Source organism: Tachypleus tridentatus, chromosome 2 (genome assembly GCF_004210375.1).
Source record: "Tachypleus tridentatus isolate NWPU-2018 chromosome 2, ASM421037v1, whole genome shotgun sequence".
NCBI classification, from domain to species: Eukaryota; Metazoa; Arthropoda; class Merostomata; order Xiphosura; family Limulidae; genus Tachypleus; species Tachypleus tridentatus.
The window spans coordinates 143,314,785-143,333,203 of record NC_134826.1 but is presented as its reverse complement, the minus strand read 5'-3'; the positions used below and the strand labels follow the sequence as shown (position 1 = coordinate 143,333,203).

Below are 18,419 nucleotides of genomic sequence, written 5' to 3'. Positions count from 1 at the left end.
TACATTGTTAGTAATGTGTCCAAACCACATTGTTAGTAATGTGTCTACAACACGTTGTTAGTAATGTGTCTACAACACGTTGTTAGTAATGTGTCTACAACACGTTGTTAGTAATGTGTCTACAACACGTTGTTAGTAATGTGTCTACAACACATTGTTAGTAATGTGTCTACAACACGTTGTTAGTAATATGTCCAAACTACATTGTTAGTAATGTGTCTACAACACGTTGTTAGTAATGTGTCCAAACCACATTGTTAGTAATGTGTCTACAATACGTTGTTAGTAATGTGTCCAAACCACATTGTTAGTAATGTGTCTACAATACGTTGTTAGTAATGTGTCCAAATTACATTGTTAGTAATGTGTCCAAACCACATTGTTAGTAAAGTGATGTGTCCAAACTACATTGTTAGTAAAGTGATGTGTCCAAACCACATTGTTAGTAAAGTGGTGTCCAAACCACATTGTTAGTAAAGTGATGTGTCCAAACCACATTGTTAGTAAAGTGATGTGTCCAAACTACATTGTCAGTAAAGTGATGTGTCCAAACTACATTGTTAGTAAAAGGATGTGTCCGAACTACATTGTCAGTAAAGTGATGTGTCCAAACTACATTGTTAGTAAAGGGATGTGTCCAAACTACATTGTTAGTAATGTGTCTGAACTAAATTGTTAGTAATGTGTCTAAACCACATTGTTAGTAATGTGTCTGAACTACATTGTTAGTAATGTGTCCAAACCACATTGTTAGTAATGTGTCTACAACACGTTGTTAGTAATGTGTCTAAACTATGTTGTTAGTAATGTGTCCAAACTACATTGTTAGTAATGTGTCAAACCACGTTGTTAGTAATGTGTCCAAACCACGTTGTTAGTAATGTGTCTACAACACGTTGTTAGTAATGTGTCTAAACTACGTTGTTAGTAATGTGTCCAAACTACATTGTTAGTAATGTGTCCAAACCACGTTGTTAGTAATGTGTCCAAACTACATTGTTAGTAATGTGTCCAAACCACATTGTTAGTAATGCGTTCAAACCACATTGTTAGTAATGCGTCTAAACCACATTTTTAGTAATGCGTCTAAACCACATTTATAGTAAAGTGATGCGTCTAAACCACATTGTTAGTAATGTGTCTACAACACGTTGTTAGTAATGTGTCCAAACCACGTTGTTAGTAATGTGTCCAAAACACATTGTTAGTAATGTGTCCAAACCACATTGTTAGTAATGCGTCTAAACCACATTTTTAGTAATGCGTCTAAACCACATTTATAGTAAAGTGATGCGTCTAAACCACATTTATAGTAAAGTGATGCGTCCAAACCACATTTATAGTAAAGTGATGCGTCTAAACCACATTGTTAGTAAAGTGATGCGTCCAAACCATATTGTTAGTAAATTGATGTGTCCAAACCACATTGTTAGTAAATTGATGTGTCCAAATCACATTGTTAGTAAAGTGATGTGTCCAAACCACATTGTTATTAAAGTGATGTGTCCAAACCACATGGTTAGTAAAGTGATGTGTCCAAACCACATTGTTAGTAATGTGTCCAAACTACATTGTTAGTAATGTGTCTAAACTTCATTGTTAGTAATGTGTCGTGTCTAAACTACATTGTTAGTAATGTGTCGTGTTTAAACTACATTGTTAGTAATGTGTCGTGTCTAAACCACGTTGTTAGTAATGTGTCCAAACTACATTGTTAGTAATGTGTCGTGTCTAAACTACATTGTTAGTAAAGTGATGTGTCCAAACCACATTGTTAGTAAAGTGATGTGTCCAAACCACATTGTTAGTAAAGTGATGTGTCCAAACCACATTGTTAGTAAAGTGATGTGTCCAAACCACATTGTTAGTAAAGTGATGTGTCCAAACTACATTGTCAGTAAAGTGATGTGTCCAAACTACATTGTTAGTAAAAGGATGTGTCCGAACTACATTGTCAGTAAAGTGATGTGTCCAAACTACATTGTTAGTAAGGGATGTGTCCAAACTACATTGTTAGTAATGTGTCTGAACTAAATTGTTAGTAATGTGTCTAAACCACATTGTTAGTAATGTGTCTAAACCACATTGTTAGTAATGTGTCTAAACTACATTGTTAGTAATGTGTCTAAAACACATTGTTAGTAATGTGTCTAAACTACATTGTTAGTAATGTGTCTAAACCACATTGTTAGTAATGCGTCTAAACCACATTGTTAGTAATGTGTCTGAACTACATTGTTAGTAATGTGTCCAAACCACATTGTTAGTAATGTGTCTACAACACGTTGTTAGTAATGTGTCTACAACACGTTGTTAGTAATGTGTCCAAACCACGTTGTTAGTAATGTGTCAAAAACCACGTTGTTAGTAATGTGTCCAAACCACGTTGTTAGTAATGTGTCTACAACACGTTGTTAGTAATGTGTGCAAACCACATTGTTAGTAATCTGTCTACAACACGTTGTTAGTAATGTGTCCAAACCACGTTGTTAGTAATGTGTCCAAACTACATTGTTAGTAATGTGTCCAAACCACATTGTTAGTAAAGTGATGTTTCCAAACTACATTGTTAGTAAAGTGATGTGTCCGAACTACATTGTCAGTAAAGTGATGTGTCCAAACTACATTGTTAGTAAAGGGATGTGTCCAAACTACATTGTTAGTAATGTGTCTGAACTAAATTGTTAGTAATGTGTCTAAACCACATTGTTAGTAATGTGTCTGAACTACATTGTTAGTAATGTGTCCAAACCACATTGTTAGTAATGTGTCTACAACACGTTGTTAGTAATGTGTCTAAACTATGTTGTTAGTAATGTGTCCAAACTACATTGTTAGTAATGTGTCAAACCACGTTGTTAGTAATGTGTCCAAACCACGTTGTTAGTAATGTGTCTACAACACGTTGTTAGTAATGTGTCTAAACTACGTTGTTAGTAATGTGTCCAAACTACATTGTTAGTAATGTGTCCAAACCACGTTGTTAGTAATGTGTCCAAACTACATTGTTAGTAATGTGTCCAAACCACATTGTTAGTAATGCGTTCAAACCACATTGTTAGTAATGCGTCTAAACCACATTTTTAGTAATGCGTCTAAACCACATTTATAGTAAAGTGATGCGTCTAAACCACATTGTTAGTAATGTGTCTACAACACGTTGTTAGTAATGTGTCCAAACCACGTTGTTAGTAATGTGTCCAAAACACATTGTTAGTAATGTGTCCAAACCACATTGTTAGTAATGCGTCTAAACCACATTTTTAGTAATGCGTCTAAACCACATTTATAGTAAAGTGATGCGTCTAAACCACATTTATAGTAAAGTGATGCGTCCAAACCACATTTATAGTAAAGTGATGCGTCTAAACCACATTGTTAGTAAAGTGATGCGTCCAAACCATATTGTTAGTAAATTGATGTGTCCAAACCACATTGTTAGTAAATTGATGTGTCCAAATCACATTGTTAGTAAAGTGATGTGTCCAAACCACATTGTTATTAAAGTGATGTGTCCAAACCACATGGTTAGTAAAGTGATGTGTCCAAACCACATTGTTAGTAATGTGTCCAAACTACATTGTTAGTGATGTGTTTAAACTACATTGTTAGTAATGTGTCTAAACTTCATTGTTAGTAATGTGTCGTGTCTAAACTACATTGTTAGTAATGTGTCGTGTCTAAACTACATTGTTAGTAATGTGTCGTGTCTAAACCACGTTGTTAGTAATGTGTCCAAACTACATTGTTAGTAATGTGTCGTGTCTAAACTACATTGTTAGTAAAGTGATGTGTCCAAACCACATTGTTAGTAAAGTGATGTGTCCAAACCACATTGTTAGTAAAGTGATGTGTCCAAACCACATTGTTAGTAAAGTGATGTGTCCAAACCACATTGTTAGTAAAGTGATGTGTCCAAACCACATTGTTAGTAAAGTGATGTGTCCAAACTACATTGTCAGTAAAGTGATGTGTCCAAACTACATTGTTAGTAAAAGGATGTGTCCGAACTACATTGTCAGTAAAGTGATGTGTCCAAACTACATTGTTAGTAAAGGGATGTGTCCAAACTACATTGTTAGTAATGTGTCTGAACTAAATTGTTAGTAATGTGTCTAAACCACATTGTTAGTAATGTGTCTAAACCACATTGTTAGTAATGTGTCTAAACTACATTGTTAGTAATGTGTCTAAAACACATTGTTAGTAATGTGTCTAAACTACATTGTTAGTAATGTGTCTAAACCACATTGTTAGTAATGCGTCTAAACCACATTGTTAGTAATGTGTCTGAACTACATTGTTAGTAATGTGTCCAAACCACATTGTTAGTAATGTGTCTACAACACGTTGTTAGTAATGTGTCTACAACACGTTGTTAGTAATGTGTCCAAACCACGTTGTTAGTAATGTGTCAAAAACCACGTTGTTAGTAATGTGTCCAAACCACGTTGTTAGTAATGTGTCTACAACACGTTGTTAGTAATGTGTGCAAACCACATTGTTAGTAATCTGTCTACAACACGTTGTTAGTAATGTGTCCAAACCACGTTGTTAGTAATGTGTCCAAACTACATTGTTAGTAATGTGTCCAAACCACATTGTTAGTAAAGTGATGTTTCCAAACTACATTGTTAGTAAAGTGATGTGTCCAAACCACATTGTTAGTAATGTGTCTGAACTTAATTGTTAGTAATGTGTCTAAACCACATTGTTAGTAATGTGTCTAAACCACATTGTTAGTAATGTGTCTAAATTACATTGTTAGTAATGTGTCTAAACCACATTGTTAGTAATGTGTCTCAACTACATTGTTAGTAATATGTCCAAACTACATTGTTAGTAATGTGTCAAACCACGTTCTTAGTAATGTGTCTACAACACGTTGTTAGTAATGTGTCCAAACCACATTGTTAGTAATGTGTCTACAACACGTTGTTAGTAATGTGTCCAAACCACGTTGTTAGTAATGTGTCCAAACCACGTTGTTAGTAATGTGTCCAAACCACGTTGTTAGTAATGTGTCTACAACACGTTGTTAGTAATGTGTCCAAACCACATTGTTAGTAATGTGTCCAAACTACATTGTTAGTAATGTGTCCAAACCACGTTGTTAGTAATGTGTCCAAACCACATTGTTAGTAATGTGTCCAAACCACATTGTTAGTAATGTGTCCAAACCACATTGTTAGTAATGCGTCTAAACCACATTTATAGTAAAGTGATGCGTCTAAACCACATTGTTAGTAATGTGTCTACAACATGTTGTTAGTAATGTGTCCGAACCACATTGTTAGTAATGCGTCTAAACCACATTTTTAGTAATGCGTCTAAACCACATTTATAGTAAAGTGATGCGTCTAAACCACATTGTTAGTAAAGTGATGCGTCCAAACCACATTGCTATTAAAGTGATGTGTCCAAACCACATGGTTAGTAAAGTGATGTGTCCAAACCACATTGTTAGTAATGTGTCCAAACTACATTGTTAGTAATGTGTCTAAACTACATTGTTAGTAATGTGTCGTGTCTAAACTACATTGTTAGTAATGTGTCGTGTCTAAACCACGTTGTTAGTAATGTGTCCAAACTACATTGTTAGTAATGTGTCGTGTCTAAACTACATTGTTAGTAAAGTGATGTGTCCAAACTACATTGTCAGTAAAGTGATGTGTCCAAACCACATTGTTAGTAAAGTGATGTGTCCAAACCACATTGTTAGTAAAGTGATGTGTCCAAACTACATTGTCAGTAATGTGATGTGTCCAAACTACATTGTTAGTAAAAGGATGTGTCCGAACTACATTCTCAGTAAAGTGATGTGTCCAAACTACATTGTTAGTAAAGGGATGTGTCCAAACTACATTGTTAGTAATGTGTCTGAACTAAATTGTTAGTAATGTGTCTAAACCACATTGTTAGTAATGTGTCTAAACTAAATTGTTAGTAATGTGTCTAAACTACATTGTTAGTAATGTGTCTAAACCACATTGTTAGTAATGTGTCTAAACTACATTGTTAGTAATGTGTCTAAACCACATTGTTAGTAATGTGTCTAAACCACATTGTTAGTAATGTGTCTGAACTACATTGTTAGCAATGTGTCTAAACTACATTGTTAGTAATGTGTCTGAACTACATTGTTAGTAATGTGTCTAAACCACATTGTTAGTAATGTGTCTGAACTACATTGTTAGTAATGTGTTTAAACTACATTGTTAGTAATGTGTCTGAACTACATTGTTAGTAATGTGTCTAAACCACATTGTTAGTAATGTGTCTAAACTACATTGTTAGTAATGTGTCTAAACCACATTGTTAGTAATGTGTCTAAACCACATTGTTAGTAATGTGTCTAAACTACATTGTTAGTAATGTGTCTAAACCACATTGTTAGTAATGTGTCTAAACTACATTGTTAGTAATGTGTCTGAACCACATTGTTAGTAATGTGTCCAAACCACATTGTTAGTAATGTGTCTGAACTACATTGTTAGTAATGTGTCTAAACCACATTGTTAGTAATGTGTCTAAACTACATTGCTGGTAATGTGTCTAAACCACATTGTTAGTAATGTGTCTAAACTACATTGTTAGTAATGTGTCTGAACTACATTGTTAGTAATGTGTCTAAACCACATTGTTAGTAATGTCTCTAAACCACATTGTTAGTAATGTGTCCAAACCACATTTTTAGTAATGCGTCTACACCACATTTATAGTAATGTGATGCGTCCAAACCACATTGTTAGTAAATTGATGTGTCCAAACCACATTGTTAGTAAATTGATGTGTCCAAATCACATTGTTAGTAAAGTGATGTGTCCGAACTACATTGTCAGTAAAGTGATGTGTCCAAACTACATTGTCAGTAAAGTAATGTGTCCAAACCACATTGTTAGTGATGTGTCCAAACTACATTGTTAGTAATGTGTCTGAACTAAATTGTTAGTAATGTGTCTAAACCACCTTGTTAGTAATGTGTCTAAACTACATTGTTAGTAATGTGTCTAAACTACATTGTTAAAAATGTGTCTAAACCACATTGTTAGTAATGTGTCTAAACTACATTGTTAGTAATGTGTCTAAACCACATTGTTAGTAATGTGTCTGAACTACATTGTTAGTAATGTGTCTAAACTACATTGTTAGTAATGTGTCTAAACTACATTGTTAGTAATGTGTCTAAACCACATTGTTAGTAATGTGTCTGAACTACATTGTTAGTAATGTGTCTGAACTACATTGTTAGTAATGTGTCTAAACCACATTGTTAGTAATGTGTCTAAACTACATTGTTAGTAATGTGTCTAAACCACATTGTTAGTAATGTGTCTGAACCACATTGTTAGTAATGTGTCTATACTACATTGTTGAGTTGTGTCTAAACCACATTGTTAGTAATGTGTCCAAACCACATTGTTAGTAATGTGTCTGAACTACATTGTTAGTAATGTGTCTAAACCACATTGTTAGTAATGTGTCTAAACCACATTGTTAGTAATGTGTCTAAACTACATTGCTAGTAATGTGTCTAAACCACATTGTTAGTAATGTGTCTAAACTACATTGCTAGTAATGTGTCTGAACTACATTGTTAGTAATGTGTCTAAACCACATTGTTAGTAATGTGTCTAAACTACATTGTTAGTAATGTGTCTGAACCACATTGTTAGTAATGTGTCTATACTACATTGTTGAGTTGTGTCTAAACCACATTGTTAGTAATGTGTCCAAACCACATTGTTAGTAATGTGTCTGAACTACATTGTTAGTAATGTGTCTAAACCACATTGTTAGTAATTTTTCTAAACTACATTGCTAGTATTGTGTCTAAACCACATTGTTAGTAATGTGTCTAAACTACATTGTTAGTAATGTGTCTGAACTACATTGTTAGTAATGTCTCTAAACTACATTGTTAGTAATGTGTCTAAACCACATTGTTAGTAATGTGTCCAAACCACATTTTTAGTAATGCGTCTACACCACATTTATAGTAATGTGATGCGTCTAAACCACATTTATAGTAAAGTGATGCGTCTAAACCACATTTATAGTAAAGTGATGCGTCTAAACCACATTGTTAGTAAAGTGGTGCGTCCAAACCACATTGTTAGTAAATTGATGTGTCCAAACCACATTGTTAGTAAATTGATGTGTCCAAATCACATTGTTAGTAAAGTGATGTGTCCGAACTACATTGTCAGTAAAGTGATGTGTCCAAACCACATTGTTAGTGATGTGTCCAAACTACATTGTTAGTAATGTGTCTGAACTAAATTGTTAGTAATGTGTCTAAACCACATTGTTAGTAATGTGTCTGAAATACATTGTTAGTAATGTGTCTAAACTACATTGTTAGTAATGTGTCTGAACTACATTGTTAGTAATGTGTCTGAACTACATTGTTAGTAATGTGTCGTGTCTAAACCACGTTGTTAGTAATGTGTCCAAACTACATTGTTAGTAATGTGTCGTGTCTAAACTACATTGTTAGTAAAGTGATGTGTCCAAACTACATTGTTAGTAAAGTGATGTGTCCAAACCACATTGTTAGTAAAGTGATGTGTCCAAACTACATTGTCAGTAAAGCGATGTGTCCAAACTACATTGTTAGTAAAAGGATGTGTCCGAACTACATTGTCAGTAAAGTGATGTGTCCAAACTACATTGTTAGTAAAGGGATGTGTCCAAACTACATTGTTAGTAATGTGTCTGAACTAAATTGTTAGTAATGTGTCTAAACCACATTGTTAGTAATGTGTCTAAACCACATTGTTAGTAATGTGTCTAAACCACATTGTTAGTAATGTGTCTAAACTACATTGTTAGTAATGTGATGTGTCCAAACTACATTGTTAGTAAAGGGATGTGTCCAAACTACATTGTTAGTAATGTGTCTGAACTAAATTGTTAGTAATGTGTCTAAACCACATTGTTAGTAATGTGTCTAAAGCACATTGTTAGTAATGTGTCTAAACCACATTGTTAGTAATGTGTCTAAACTACATTGTTAGTAATGTGTTTAAACCACCTTGCTAGTAAAGTGATGCGTCTCAACCACATTGTTAGTAAAGTCATGTGGTTATAATGTTTCAATAAATGTGTTTCAAAACTCAAGAGTGGCTTCATTTCATTTTGTGTTTAATTTGTTATTACTTTACTTGTGTTCTGGTTTAATAATACCGATAGATGTGTTTATAAACTTTTTTCGTTCAGTTCACACTACTCTACCCACCACAGATTCTTAAACCATCAGACGTATAGCTGAGCCAGAGGAGGACTTTATAGTCTTATAAGCTTTATATTACACACACATTTGTGAATAACGGTATAATACTATTGGTCTCCAGTTGCAACAACATCACTAAAGTAAAATAATATATCGATGATAACAAACATCGACATTTTCAAGAAATTGTAACACATTTAGTGGCGACGTATGAGCTAAAAATATGAAGGATGCACACCTTTAAAATATCTTAAAAAAAAACATTTTAATACCATATGTGCCACATATACGTTTCTTATAAATTATTCTAAATTTTTACTCTCCAAGTGACCGGAAATAGTAAATTACATCAACAGCCATAGTCCGTCGTCTTTAGGTGCAATTCACTTCATTTCTGCTTTGCTTCCTAGCTAGATGTAATTTGATTTTAACTTTTGTTCTTTAGGCCTAATGGTGACAAAAGCCAAGGTTGTTTGTTTTTTTTGTTATCTAATATATTATAAAGCAACACGATTCTGCACTGATGGCGTTGAAATTTAGAGCATTTTGGACATTACCAATAGCATCATAATGCGTTTTACTTTTAGCAAATATAATGTGCATTTTTTTTTATTCTATGGTATTATTTTATACACCTAATAATAAACATCGTAATAGGCTCTGGTTTTATCAGAATTGATGTGCTAATAAACTGTTATTGAACGATTCTGTTGACCTTGGTCATTTTATACAATTAGCAGGTAACACCGTAATATATGTAATAGTTAATATTGATAATGTTTTATAGGGTGGTCCATTTTTGTTTTGTCCGCAATGTTTAATTATGCCGCAAAACATGTTTTTGGCATTTTCAGGTCAATTCGAAACTGCTGCAAAACCTATCTCTATTTACTAAAACACTTGAAATACTTTAATCAAATTAAAAACAAAACTTGATCTTTGCGGTTAGTAAAGTAGAAACAAAACGTTTACACGTTTGATTGGCTCGATTTGTACTGGAGATAAAATGAAGGGGGGTCAATCTACCCCTTCCCTATCGGTAATTATAGAATTTGTTTGTTTGTTTTGAATTTTGCGCAAACCTACACGATGGCCATCTGCACTAGCAGTCCTTAATTTAGAAGAAAAGGATTAGAGGGGAAACAGCTAGTCATCACCACCCACCGCCAACTCTTTTACCAACGAACAATAGGATTGACCGTCAAATTATAAAGCCTCCACAGAAGAAAGAGGCGAGCATGTTTGGCGTGATGGGGATTCGAATCTGTGACCCACAGATTACGGGTAGAGTACCCCTAACCATTTAGCCATACTGGCTCGTAAGTGAGGAGAAATTTCATGCTTTTGACAAATATAGAAATATATTCCGAATTAATTTAAACTTAGAGTACAAACTTTGTGTCGTTTTAGGTTCTCACATGTCGCGTTGGTTTATTTGTCTTGTTTTTTGAATATCGCGCTTAGCCACACGAGGGCTATTTGAGCTAGCCGTTCCTAATTTAGCAGTGTAAGACTAGAGGGAAGGCAACTAGTCATCACCACCGAGCATGTTTGGTGAGACCGGGATTCGAACCCACGACCCTCAGATTACGAGTCGAACGCCTTAACCCACCTGGCCATGCCGGGCCTCACATGTCGCGTGCTTTGCATATATGAAACTATTTTTTTAGGATTATTTAATTTTGAACTAGCTCTCAAACTTGAGAATAGTATAAAACATGGAGGTTGAGATGTGAGCTAACTTATTTTCTTTTTTTACAGTTATTTTTCAGTGATTTATGGAGTTGTTACGTCGAACACAGCTCTTCGTTACTCTGTCTTCAGATTAGATAATTGTTTGAATCAATAACGTCACTTAGCTGAATCGAATTAATTTTATAAACATAATAAGAATAATAACCATTTCGTGTAAGGTACAAATTATAAATCTTTGTTATCCACCAGTAATAGAACAATAATATAAATAAATTACTTTCACACGAGTCTTAAGTTGGTTCTAAAAGGGATTCACTAACCCAATATAATATTTCCATAATCTAATAGCGATTTTTCTAGAATAGCTTTGCACTTCTCGTAATGCGCGAGTCTTAGTGTCACAATTAAAGATGGTCACAAGTCAAGTTCAGGCCCGGCATGGCCAGATGGTTAAGGCACTCGACTCGAAGTAACCAGAGGGTCGCGGGTTCGAATCCCCGTCGCGCCAAACATGCTCGCCCTTTAAGCCGTGGGGGAGTTATAATGTGATGGTCAATCCCACTATTCGTTGGTAAAAGAGTAGCCCAAGAGTTGGCGGTTGGTGATGATGACTAGCTGCCTTCCCTCTAGTCTCGCATTGTTAAAGTAAGGGCGACTTGTGCAGATAGCTCTCGTGTAGCTTTGCGCGAAATTCAAAACAAACCAATTCAAGTACCCCCCTGTTGTTGGTAGTTTAAAAATACATTTAATAATTAACGTTTAGTAATTACTGAACCAAAATCCAGGTATAAAGCGTGAAGAAAGTTCTCATATATCATACGAACCATTATATTTGTTTCTGTTATCGATACTGACAGTTATTCCAATCACAATGCTGTTGAGACCACAAACGCAACTTTTGTTTTAAGAACTTGGATGAATGTAGATTAAGGTAACACGAGGAGAAAAAGTGTGCTAGTTTTAAATGAGAGAGAAGAACAGATGAGCTAAATTACATAATGTAAGCAACTACGTCCTATATGTCGACGTTACTGACGTAAATTTAAAATATTGTGTCCATGTATATTTTTTCATATTAATTCGCCACAGCTTTAACTTTGTCTTTGGTCTTTTTAAAAATAAAAAACTTACTTGGTATTCCTGAGACCAGCTTCAACGGACGTAAGACTCTAATGGCCCGCAAAGTTCTCAAATCTACGTCTAAGTTATCAGGGGCGTAGGACGTAATGAATCTGAAAAAGGGAAGGAAATCTAGTCTAACTACATCAACTACTTCTAAATCTACCTGAAGGAAAGGCAGGGAAATATTACATTCAGAAAGATCAGGAAGTTCGTTCTAACAGAACCAAATAAAGGAGGAACCACTGAGAGTAAACTGTTCACTACAAATCTGGGAGAAGATTTCCACATTGCAGAAGCAGAGGGCAATAGGTGTTAACAGAAGGAATTTACTAATCTTGCAAGCTTCAACAGCAAAATTACTAATGACTGCTGAATCGACTCGTAAAGAATAGAAGAGATGAGAATTTTGTAAAAAGTCAGTTTTCTGTATCTTAAAATAATATTACTCTTCATTAATTCCTAGCTACACTAGTAGAATATATACATATTGAGCTTGTTAATATCTATTCTTGACTTAAATCGAAATCTTAGCCTGTTTTCTACATTTATGTAAAAGAAGTATCTCATAACCTTTCCATCTAATATAATTAAACCTGTCGCAACATGGAAATTACTCATACCACTAAAGTCTTATAATAAAACAATAGAAAGTTAAACATTTAGAAACCTTGTGAGTTATGTCATAAACATGGAATTTACAGATTTGTTTATGTTTATTAGAGTTAGTTATTATTGGTTTGGTTTTGTTAATTTCGCGCAAAGCTACTCGAGGACTATCTGCGCTAGCCGTCCCTAATTTAGCAGTGTAAGACTAGAGGGAAGGCAGCTAGTCATCACCACCCACCGTTGGGCTATTCTTTTACCAACGAATAGTGGGACTGACCGCCACATTATAACGCTCCCACGGCTGAAAGGGCAAGCATGTTTGGCGCGACGTGGATGCGAACCCGCGACCCTCAGATTACCAGTCGCACGCCTTAACACGCTTGGCCATACTGGCCCAAGTTATTATTGAAAACATTCTATGGTCTAAGAGTTGTATTTTGTTAACTTTTGGTATTGATTCTGAACCTCAGTTATTATTGAAAACATTCTATGGTCTAAGAGTTGTATTTTGTTAACTTTAAGTGTTGATTCTGAACCTCAGTTATTATTGAAAACATTCTATGGTCTAAGAGTTGTATTTTGTTAACTTTAAGTGTTGATTCTGAACCTCAGTTATTATTGAAAACATTCTATGGTCTAAGAGTTGTATTTTGTTAACTTTAAGTGTTGATTCTGAACCTCAGTTATTATTGAAAACATTCTATGGTCTAAGAGTTGTATTTTGTTAACTTTAAGTGTTGATTCTGAACCTCAGTTATTATTGAAAACATTCTATGGTCTAAGAGTTGTATTTTGTTAACTTTAAGTGTTGATTCTGAACCTCACTTATTATTGAAAACATTCTATGGTCTAAGAGTTGTATTTTGTTAACTTTAAGTGTTGATTCTGAACCTCAGTTATTATTGAAAACATTCTATGGTCTAAGAGTTGTATTTTGTTAACTTTAAGTGTTGATTCTGAACCTCACTTATTATTGAAAACATTCTATGGTCTAAGAATTGTATTTTGTTAACTTTAAATGTTGATTCTGAACCTCAGTTATTATTGAAAACATTCTATGGTCTAAGAGTTGTATTTTGTTAACTTTAAGTGTTGATTCTGAACCTTAGTTATTATTGAAAACATTCTATATTTGATGTTTTTTATTCCCCTTTAAACTATATTACTTTTTTACACTGCAGATTTCAGATTAATTGTAATAATGGAGATTTCTTTAAGTATTTCCCATCATTACTTTCTCAAATAAAATATGGTAAAGTATGAACCAGCGCAAATTATTACTTCCAAAATGGGAAGAGAATATATGAGTGTGTGTTTTCTTATACCAGATACACAGCGGGCCATCAGCTGAGTCCACCGAGAAGAATCGAACCTCTGATTTTAAGGTTGTAAGTCCGTAAACTTACAGCTATACCAACGTGAGACTAGGAAGAAATTATAGTATTATATTTTCTAAAAGTCAGTGTCTTCTTTTTGGAAAGGTTATTCGTTTACACAATCAATTCTCACTAGCAAAATGTACGTTTAGAGAGACCCCTTGTGATTGTTTTGAAGATCCAAACTCAGTTTCATTGATACACATAGGATACGTTCATGCATGGGTCATACAATAGATATTTAACTGGGAAAAACAGTCGCACACTTCCAAACATTATTGTTTTGTCATAGGTCCAAACATTATAAATTCCACGTGAATTCACTGGTCTTGTGCTCTAAATCTAACGTGAGGCGAAAGAGTTCACCTTTATGTAATAAATATAAGTTAGTACTAGCTAATCCGGGCAGAGTCTTGGATAAGATAAATATTGGTAAATAAAAACCAACTTGGTACAAAAATACAAACAAACAAAAGAAATGTTTTGCATTAACTATAGAGAAGAAAACTATATCATGTAAACAGCCATGTTTCTATAGCGTTTAAATGTAAACATGATTTGATTACGTATACCACGAAATATGGTTGCTCTGAAACAGATGTTTTAATACATTTTGAAATCACCAAATGAAAGGAGTCCCAGCCCGAAACGTTACGAATGTTGTTGTTATACCACACATGGTGAAATAATTCAAAGTACACAGTTGGTAAACTTATATTATGTATGAATATGCATATATGAAAATGTAAGAAAGTAATATATGTGTGTGCACGTGACAATGTTAAGATATGATTGGATCATTCCATGACAACTCGCCCAGGGATTCCCAATTCATGTCACAAATTTCCTTGAAACTTTTAAGCAAGTGCTTCATTTTGAATTATCCAAACATTTAGAGGATTTAGAATTTTTTATGGAAATCAACACGAACTTTTTGCTTGAAGGTTTTCAAAGAAATTTATGACGTGAAACAGGAAAAGTTCTTTTTTCTGGGTGAGTTGGCAAGGAATGGCCCCAATATGAGGATGTCAGGACATAATATGTGAATATATATGAGGATGTCAGGATATAATATGTGAATATATATGAGGATGTCAGGACATAATACATAAATATATAAGAGGATGTCAGGATATAATAAGTAAATATATATAAGGATGTCAGGACATAACATGTAATTATACATGAAGATGTAAGGACATAACATGTAATTATACATGAAGATGTAAGGACATAACATGTAATTATACATGAAAATGTAAGGACATAATATGTAATTATAGATGAAAATGTCAGGACATAACATGTAATTATAGATGAAGATGTAAGGACATAATATGTAATTATACATGAAGATGTAAGGACATAACATGTAATTATACATGAAAATGTCAGGACATAATATGTAATTATACATGAAAATGTAAGGACATAACATGTAATTATATATGAGAATGTAAGGACATAACATGTAATTATACATGAAAATGTAAGGACATAATACGTAAATACAGATAAGGATTTAAGGACATAATATGTGAATATATATGAGGATGTAATGATATAATACGTAAATATAGATGAGGATGTAATGATACAATACGTAAATATAGATGAGGATGTAATGATATAATACGTAAATATAGATGAGGATGTAGGGACATAATACGTAAATATAGATGAGGATGTAATGATATAATACGTAAATATAGATGAGGATGTAATGATACAATACGTAAATATAGATGAGGATGTTAGGACATAACTCGTAAATATAGATGAGGATGTAATGATACAATACGTAAATATAGATGAGGATGTAATGATACAATACGTAAATATAGATGAGGATGTAGGGACATAACACGTAAATATAGATGAGGATGTAGGGACATAATACGTAAATATAGATGAGGTTATAAAAACAGGATTTATAAATATGAGGATGTAAGGACATAATGTATACATTTTTATAAGGATAGATGTAAGAACATGAAATTGTACAAACATAAGTTACAGAGATCAGTATTAAACTTTTAACCATAACCATTTCAACTTATGCATAAGACAGTAAAGTACGTTAATTCCAAAGGTTCTGAAAATTCATGTGTCAAAATAGTAGAAAGTGTTTGAAATCATGTGTATGTGTAATATGAACATTCAGAATGCTGTGAGCCACAGGACTACACAACGCGTAATTTAGTTCATAAAGAAAAAAATACGAACACCTAATGCCATATGTGTATTATGAACATTCAGAATGCTGTGAGCCACAGGACTACACAACCCGTAATTTAGTTTATAAAGATGAAAATACGAACACCTAATGCCATATGGTATCATAGATGTTACAATTTTACCAATAATTAAGTTACAAAATAAATAAGTGTTATTAAAAGTAACTTTACGTAGTTTGAGTAGTAACCATTAACACTTGTGTAATAACCATCAGAGACTGAGTAATAACCATCAAAGATTGAGTAATAACCATCAGAGACTGAGTAATAACCATCAAAGATTGAGTAATAACCATCAATGTTTAAGAATAATATTCGATAGTTATTAAAATACAGTACTTACAAAATAAACATAAGTTTCTTATGTTGAAAACTAGACTAATTTCCTAACAATATTCGTGGTTTAAAATAAGATACTTGAAAAGACAAACTAGGACCACATTAAGTATTTTAAATTCTACTCATAATATACTTAGTTTTACAACTCGATAAGTTTCTGCTTTCCACTTGCTTATTTTCAAACACAAAATTCACTATCTGTGCTGTGTCCACACGGGTATCGAAACCTGATTTTAGCATTGTAAGTGTTCATACTTACCGTTATATCATTGGAAGCGTTTCTGTTTCAAATAATCCACTTACGAAGACAATGGGGTAGTAATATAAGTAATATACTTATTTCTTACAACTATAAGTGTAAAGAAACTAAAACAAGTTTCCTAACACTGTTGTTAGTTTGAAACGAAAACTTAGGTAGATAAATTAGGATCAAAGAACCTAGTTGAAACTTCAGGTGGGAAAATTTGGCTAGTGTTCTAATAACGTGAGTGACTTAAAACTAAATCATTGGAAAAGATAAACTAAACCTAAGCTAGTTTTCGCTCCTCTTCACAAGTTTAGCTGAATAGTTTTAGCTATTTCTCTAAGGTGGTTAGTGTAAAACTAAATCATTGGAGAAGATAAACTAAAACTAAGCTACCTTTAAGTTTAGGTGAATAGTTACGTATTTTAAGTTCCTACTCTTTAGGTGGAAAGAGGTAACTAATTCTACAGGATGTCACGTGAACATTATCTAGTTGGCCAAAACTACAACAGAAACTAAGATTCGGGTCATTCTGGCCAATAATGAATCAGGTTATGTCACGTGATGGCATTATAGAGCTCTACAAAGAGAGAGGTCCTACTAGGTCACCGGGGAGGCTTCGGTCCCTGCTACTAAGATGTCGCAGGTCGAAGGTTATGGTATGGCTAACATCGTAGGACAACAAAGGCTAGATGCAGGGGGGGGTTGATCCGGCACATTTATAACTTACTTGGCGTTCGAGATACTAGTTTGAGTGGACGCAAAACTCGGAAGGATCGCAGCATACGCAAATCTAGGTTTTCGCTCTTCTCTGCTGTTAGGTTCATGATCCTGGAAGACAGGCATTATAGGTGAAGTTCGTGGGATTTTCTGAAAACACTCCTAAAATGACGTACCTATCGTATTGCTGAGTAACTAGGCAACTGGATAAGCTTATTAGATAATTTACCACGCTTTGTAAAATCTCCATTTAATTATTCTAAAACCACAAAGTTCACAGTTACTGGTTGGTTTATGAGCTCAGAATAACTCGTCATCATCACGTGTTTTATTACTTTTGAAACTGATGCATTTGTTCGTCAGTTTCATTGCGTTATTTATTCATTAAAACTTGTGAGTTATATAAAACACAACAGAAGCGGCTTAGTTTAGTTCTATGGACTTAATCTTTTCTGCTGGAATCACGCAATTCCTAGTTACAATGGTACATGAGAGACCCATGAAGGAAAATAACACATAAAATAATGTACACAAAGTAAGTAATGTTATTAATCAGAGTAACAATAAGAAGGAAAGCTGGAAAGTTATGGAAAAACATATCATATACATAACACACACACATATATAAATACAATACACAATAATAAAGGAGTAATATACTGGTTATACGCTTTAAGTAGTTTAAACATCTAAAGGTTATAAACATTAAACAGGCTTTAGTTAGAAACTTAACTGTGTATTGTTTCTTTAATATTAATGTTTTTATTTCTTAAGAAACCATAATATTCCCTCATAACTAATAATATAGAAATTATATTGTACAGACGGCTGGTATGAGTCTTAAC

At 33.6% G+C, this 18,419-nt stretch overlaps 1 protein-coding gene across 1 annotated transcript in view; it reads right to left on the bottom strand.

Annotated features, from left to right (window-relative positions):
* Window positions 1-18,419, bottom strand: part of LOC143245622 (voltage-dependent calcium channel type A subunit alpha-1-like) — a 54,416-nt gene that overhangs the window by 4,320 nt on the left and 31,677 nt on the right. Inside the window, exon 3 of the mRNA XM_076491976.1 lies at window positions 12,062-12,162. Coding sequence (XP_076348091.1) covers window positions 12,062-12,162 — 101 coding nt within the window. The remainder of the gene's footprint in view (window positions 1-12,061; window positions 12,163-18,419) is intronic.